This window comes from Nothoprocta perdicaria, unplaced genomic scaffold (assembly GCF_003342845.1).
Source record: "Nothoprocta perdicaria isolate Ctin4 unplaced genomic scaffold, notPer1 scaffold_163, whole genome shotgun sequence".
Lineage (NCBI taxonomy): Eukaryota > Metazoa > Chordata > Aves > Tinamiformes > Tinamidae > Nothoprocta > Nothoprocta perdicaria.
In genome coordinates, this window is record NW_020454794.1 from 1746586 (window position 1) to 1753528 (window position 6943).

The 6943-nt window shown below is 49.8% G+C and overlaps 1 protein-coding gene across 1 annotated transcript in view; it reads left to right on the forward strand.

Annotated features, from left to right (window-relative positions):
- Window positions 1–6943, forward strand: part of NPAS2 (neuronal PAS domain protein 2) — a 47935-nt gene that overhangs the window by 36749 nt on the left and 4243 nt on the right. Inside the window, exon 16 of the mRNA XM_026035652.1 lies at window positions 5894–6091. Within this exon, the coding sequence (XP_025891437.1) occupies window positions 5894–6091 (198 nt within the window). The remainder of the gene's footprint in view (window positions 1–5893; window positions 6092–6943) is intronic.

A 6943-nucleotide genomic window follows, 5' to 3' on the forward strand; every position in this document is an offset into this window, starting at 1 on the left:
GGAAGGAAGGAAGGAAGGAAGGAAGGAAGGAAGGAAGGAAGGAAGGAAGGAAGGAAGGAAGGAAGGAAGGAAGGAAGGAAGGAAGGAAGGAAGGATTCTGCTAGTGTTGTGTAGAGCAGAAAGGCCAACACTCTTGGCTGACTTCATCTTTCCCTGGACCAGCTTAAGCTGTGAGGGTGAAGCCGACTGAACCTGCTCTTCCTGTGTCATTGATTCGCCTCCTTCCCCGAGCTGGAGTTCACTAAGTGCAATATCTACTCCGTACTACCTCTTATGCCTGCTGCATCTTGTAAATAATAGCAAATGCAATTTAGTACTCCTCAAGTTTCATTTAATGACAAATGCAGAAATCACTCCGTTTCATGGAAGTTTTCTAAAAGCGGGGTGATTACTGCTCTGCTCCTGTAATTAAATCAGGAATATCTAGTTAAATAACCCTTTCTAAAAATGCRGCATTGGGGACTCACTACGAACATTATACTACCAAGATTTTTTAGATTTCAGTTTTAGAAAGCAAGCTCCCTTGCAGAAATGAATGTCCCAAAGAACATTGTCAGCACAGTATAACATCCCACTGAAGTTAGTGGGGATTTTGCTTCTGCCTTCTACAGAAACAGAATCTTGCCTACAATCAGCATCTGTGAGATGCAGCTCACATATTAAAACAATTTGGGATTGTAGGCTTAGGCAATTAAGGCATCCGTGAAGCCAAATTAGAAACTTTGCCACCTAAGCTGCTGCATATGCACTGCTAATAATACAAAACAGCAGTGAGGGGTCCTGAAACCAGGACTCTCTGTTCCTGGTATCATATAAAGATATTACAGATTTAATATTAGTGTTTTTCTTCCATTGGCTCTACATTGAGTTTGATTAACGGGAAAGGAAATTCTCTTTGCAATTAACTGGCCTTACAGAATGGTGTCATATGTCTGAAAGCTATTACTGCTATTACAAATAACCAAGAGACATGATATTCTCACTTGCCCTCTTTTTAATTGGGAAAAGAAAAACATTCTTTGTGAAGTCTTCAATACTCACATTCACTGATCCATTTTTTTTTTCATAATTCAGACTAAAATGGGAGATTAGGGCACCTTCCTATATGCAGGGAACAGATTTTACTTTTACATAGCTGTCTTCTGTACAAACTATGGTGCCTTTTGTATCCCCGACACTGTGGGGCTGATTTTCTTCTGTGCTCCTGGTTGCTCAGGCAAGGAGGCCCAGGGCAGGTGACACTCCGGAGGGCTGTGCTGCCATCCAGAGGGACCTGGACAGGCTGGAGAGCTGGGCAGAGAGGAACCTCATGAGGTTCAATAAGGACAAGTGCAAGGTCCTGCACCTGGGGAGGAATAACCCCAGGAACCAGGACAGATTAGGGGTCGACCTGCTGGAAAGCASCTCCACRGAGAGGGACCTGGGAGTCCTGGTTGACACCAAGTTAACCACGAGTCAGCAGTGTGCCCTCGTGGCCAAGAAGGCCAATGGGATCCTGGTTTCATCAGGAGGAGTGTTGCCAGCAGGTCRAGGGAGGGAATCCTGCCCCTCTCCTCAGCTCTGGTGAGGCCTCAACTGGAGTACTGGGTGCAGTTCTGGGATCCTCAGGACAAGAGGGATATGGAGCTTCTAGAGAGGGTGCAATGTAAAGGGATAAAGATGATTAAGGGACTGGAGCATCTCCCGTATGAGGAAAGATGAAGTGAGTTGGGCCTGTTTAGCCTGGAGAAGTGAACATTGAGAGGGCATCTGATCACTATGTGTAAGTACCTGAGGGGAGAATGTAGGGAAGAAGGGGCCAAACTCTTTTCAGTGGTGGCCAGTGACAGGACAAGGGGCAGTGGGTACAAGTTGAACCACAGGCAGTTCCATGTCCATGTGAGGAAGAGCATCTTTCCTGTGAGGGTGCCAGAGCCCTGGCACAGGCTGCCCAGGGAGGCTGTGGAGTCTCCTTCTCTGGAGATCTTCCAAACCCGCCTGAATGCCGCCCTGTGCCCCGTGCTCTGGGTGTCCCTGCTGGAGCAGGGGGTTGAAATAGCTGATCTCTAGAGGTCCCTTCCAACCTCAACCATCCTGAGAATCTGGGGGTGATTCTTCATCCTCTGGATTGTGGCTCTGAGTTACAGCATTCATGTGATCCGCTCTCCCCCATGAAGACTGTGGGACGTTTGACCCAGGGGARTGTTTTTTCCAACCCCTGCGAGATGTCAGCACCGATCATCCAGCAGCTCATTATGGACACTGAGCGCAGGGGAGCCAGAGGGAGGCTTGGAAACACCGGAGCTGCTGTAGCTACCTGCAGGAACATGGCGGACCGGGAGAGCCAGCGTTTGTAGTCCAAGAGCCTTTCCGTCTCCTCCGAACAATCACACAAAGTAATGGGATGTGAGTGGTCGCACTGACTGAAGAGCAGGACTTTCTCCTTCTCCAGCTTTCTCTAGATTAAAAAAAAAAATAAAAAAAAAAAATTAAAAAAGTGCTGTTAAAGAGACAAAAAAGAGACAAAGTGAGATGAGGAATTAGGTTTGTCTTATTCTAACCATGGGGGCAATTTAAAACAAAGCCTCCTATTTTTGCACACTGCACTCCTGTCATGGCCAAGCCACCGGCCTGTGCCCCTCATCCAACCCGCCAAGCTGACCACCAAAGAGGGCGGCACGGCCATCTGCTCCCCTTCATGCGCCACGTGGAGAAGGAAGCTGGAAGCGTGGGGAGCGCCCCGGGCTTGCTCAGAGCGGGGCCTTTTCGCCCGTTTTGGCTCGTTAGAGCAGCGCCGCCCGGTCTCGGTCACCCCAGCGGGTGACCCCAGCGGGGCCCGTGTTGCCAGCAGGGCGCAGGCCGCAGTTGGTAGCTCTCTGCACGCGCCACGTGCCGGGGAAGGTGAAACCTGCGGGAGGCTCGCGGGCCTTCAACAGGAGTGTTCAAACCCCCCATTTATTGTGCTGGAGGAGAAATGAATCCGCTAGGGACAGGAGCAGCAAGAGCAGGCTGCTCATTTGAGCAGTGTGACTAGAGACCCATGGGCCCAGCACAGGCAGCACTGCACTTTCCATCCTTACTTCTTTTACACACGAGACTTGGTGTCAGTGTGAKGAGCCTGGAGGTCACGAGCCCCCGATTACCCCAGGAACGGGTTCAGTCAAACTGCCGCTCTTCTCCTGTCTCCCCAACACGATCCCCCCACCAGGTGCCGAGGGGCAGCCGTGCCGGAGCGTGTCTCCTTGCTTTGCTGAGTATGTTAACGAGACRGCCAATTAAAGCATATTTTTAAGATGTTTCACTGACCTCGCAGCACGCAAAAGCAGCCACGAGACGTGTCCTTATCCATGGTGCAGTTACAGGGCTGCTAATTTATCTCCTCGATTCCTCAGACCGGGAAAGGTTTGTTTCTTGCAGGGCTTCTGTTCCTGTTTAAAGCTACTGCACTTCAGCGTGGCAGATGAATCCAGGCAGGACTGAGATACCACGGGAGACATTTTAGGGAGAAACATTCATAAACATGGTACAAATGAAGTACGTTCTTGCTTTTTATGCTTAACTAGCAGGTAGAAGTCCTACTCTTCTGATCCTCTCTCAGGTTGACCCCAGTTTGGATGGGGTACCTGGATCGGCCTGTTCTGTGGGGACATGGTCGAAATGGCACCACTGTCACTTGTATGTCCTGGGCTTRTTCTTTCCGGGGCATTTCTGCTCCGCAGGCAATAACAGTGCCTGGGCCGTTATTAGGCAGCGGAGAGTGTCTCCAGGTTCATGTGTTCAGTGCCTCTCAGGCTTTGAACACATGAAAATAAAAGAGCTTTCCTGCATGGCAAATGGATAGTTCGTTAGCTGCCAGCCGCTAATTGTGTGCAGTCCTATCCCGTGGCACACGCTGATAATCGCCAAGCCGCCTTCTCGGGCGCCTTTGAAGGATAAGCTGCTTTGCCTTCATCTCAGCGCAGGGCATGCACGCAGGCACTTCCCTGCAGAGTGTAATTCGCTATAAATTCACACCCCGCCTAACATTTGCATTGAGAGGTGCTGAATTTGCACTGGAGGAACTTAGTGTTTCTCAGCGCTCTGCACCACATACAAAGCGGTCGCTTAAGATGCTGCTTTTGAAGGTCTTAGTTTGTCGTGGTCTTGCCAGTAACAGTGGGTGCTCGTCCCACGTCCCATTTTTGATAGACAYCACTTGCTTTACCTGTTCTCAATTTTATAGCAAACAAATGGTCCCCAGTTCCATTGCTGGAGCTAACTGAACAAGCTCATTTACCAAGCAAGTCCAAAGCTCATCTTCTAAATAGAGAAAATAAACAAGAAAATGAATTTTCATAATTTCTGTCTTTGATTTATTCATAATAAGAACTATTTACTTGGCAGAAGTTGCGAGACCATCTGTCTTTCCGATATGTAATGACTCCAAACTCAGTGAGCAATGTTGGTAAAGGAAAACACTCGGAGCTGGTTTCAGACCTGCTGTGAGCAGCCACAACCCCATCACTTGACCCATTTATTTACACCGGACATCTCTGAGATACCGCTAGCCGCAGCACCTGAGACACACCATTGCTTTAGGACCATTAACATTTTTATTAATTGCCCCCTTCTTTCAGCTGATTAATGTAAGCTTTGTCTGTACCTTCTGAGTAAAACCTGGCACAGAGTTTATATTTAAATATGTTAATTTTTCAGTGCATGCCTGTGTTTTAAAAGCTAGATAAATAGGTACAGACAGGATGTACCAACCCATACTCAGGCAACTAAAGAGCAACTGTGTCAGATCCTTGGAGAAAGGTATGGGTTTTTTTTCCAAAAGAAGTTGCAGGGGACAGGGTCGTTTGGGGAATTGCTAATATAGCAGTAAGTTGCAGAAAGGTGTACTCGTTACTGGGCACACCTCGGAGGTACTGCTGAGGCCGGTGGATGCGTAATGAAGAGAGGAACTGTGACTCTGATTTCATTTAAACCRTAAGTGGTTCCACTCCAGGTAATGGACCAGCTTAGTAGGTGTGCATGTGGGCAGCAGCCGTGGGGAATCAGGAGCAAACCCAGGAAAGTCTCCAACTCCTGSGGCCGTGTAGCTCCCTTCAGACCTCGGCAGCAAGAGGACAGATATCCCACTAGGTTTGATGCATTACAAGGAGAGCTGGTAGCATAAATAATTTACAAAAAGGTGCTTTTGGATGGCTATAAAATAAATGAATAGCCCATAGAAAAAGAAAAAAAACAATTCAAAGCCCTGTGAGTTATAGGAAGAAAAAAATCATAAAGAAGAAAGTCCCATCTTGCCAGACAAAACAGTGTGTAGCAGAGGGGTTGTTAGCTCTTCTGCACACGCCAAACGCAAGGAAGACCCTCGGGTGACAGGTATGGGGCTGGAAATGACCCGGCTGGCAGGGGCCGCCTGCTCAGGGACCTCCTCAGCGGGAAGGGCAGAGCGGTGCAGCGCGGGCCGGCCCGGCACACCTCGGTAGAATCCAACAGCCCCAGTGCACGGACAGCGTTGGATTCTCGCAGCCAAACTCAAGCGTGGCCCTGGCTGCAAGGCAGGGTGATTTTGCTGCCGGGAGACATGAAAGGGCTGAGAGGACAGGGGGATGATCCCAGGACACCGTGCAGTGACTGTGTGAGGACAAGGACAGCGCCTGGTAGGCAGAGAGGGCTCCTGCCCCCATGGCACGCTCCACCGCTAAGCAATACACGTCCAGGAGAGGAAGGAACGAAAATAGAAACGGCGGAACTGCTAATGGAGCAATGACTGATGATTTCCAATTAACAGTAAAATTAGAGCTATCACAGAAGCGTGATAACTTTACTTTAGAGCATATCTTTGGATTTATCTCTGTCACTGTCATTATCCCTAGCTAGAAAGCTAACAGATGTGAGTAAAACCTTCCCCTTTCTTTTCCAGATGTTCCTACAGCAGCCAACAGTGTCCCTGAGCTTTAGCAATATTCCGCAGTCGGAGCCACAGCAGCAGCTACCGCAGAGGCCAGGGGTCATCTCCCAGCAGCAGCTTGTTCCCAGTCCTCAGCTCCAAGGGCAAATGGCACCTTCACAAACGGAGAACCAGCAAGCACTGAGAGAAGCCAGTATGATACCGAGCCAGGTAACCATTTCCTCGGAACACAGAAATGTTTGTTATCAAATAGCAAGTAAAATCACATCAGTCCCATGTCTTTGCCTTGCGCCCCTATTCCCTATATAAAGGGCCTGTCTGTAGCATTCACTTTACCTTAAATCTCTCCCATAAGACCCCAGGCAGAAGTGTTACTGGAGCAGCTGTTTCAGCCTTAAAACTGGGCAGGAGGACCATGCAGAACATGTGGATGATCCTTTTTTCTTTACTTGGTCACGCAGGAAATCTGACTGACCGCACAGTAAACCAGCAACCCTGGACAAGCCTTAACCTGGCTCTTGGGGGCAGATCACTCTCTGAGGCCAAGGTAGCCTCAGATAGCCTCTTGTAGCCTCTTGACCAGCGCAGCTAAACCTGCTGCAGTGTGGCAGCACATGGCTGCACTACTTGGAAACTAGTCTGGTCCCAACTCCAGTTACTAACAAGCAAGCCCCAGGAAAGCTCAGAGCAGCCTGGCACAGGCTTTGAGGTTGTTTGGGGGGCTTTTTTTCCCCCCTTACTGCAGATTTATTTCCAGTGTTACTTCTTCCACCCAACCCCTGTTAGCCCATTCCCAGGACCATTAGCTCCTACCCCTGCTACCTCAGCACGCAGCGCCCACAGCCGCGTGAACCCCTCGGGGGCAGCTTATACCCCCCTCGTGTGACGATAACGGCTCTGCGGAAACAATAAGAGGGGCATCTGTGCCATAAACAGAAACCAAATACTAAAGGGGGGGGCTGAGGGTGTGTAAGGGGGCGCCGCGCCCCGCGCTAACGCGTCTCCCGCCTCTCCCACAGGGCGCCAAGGCGGCGCGCGCCGCGCAGGGGCCGGGCGGCAGCC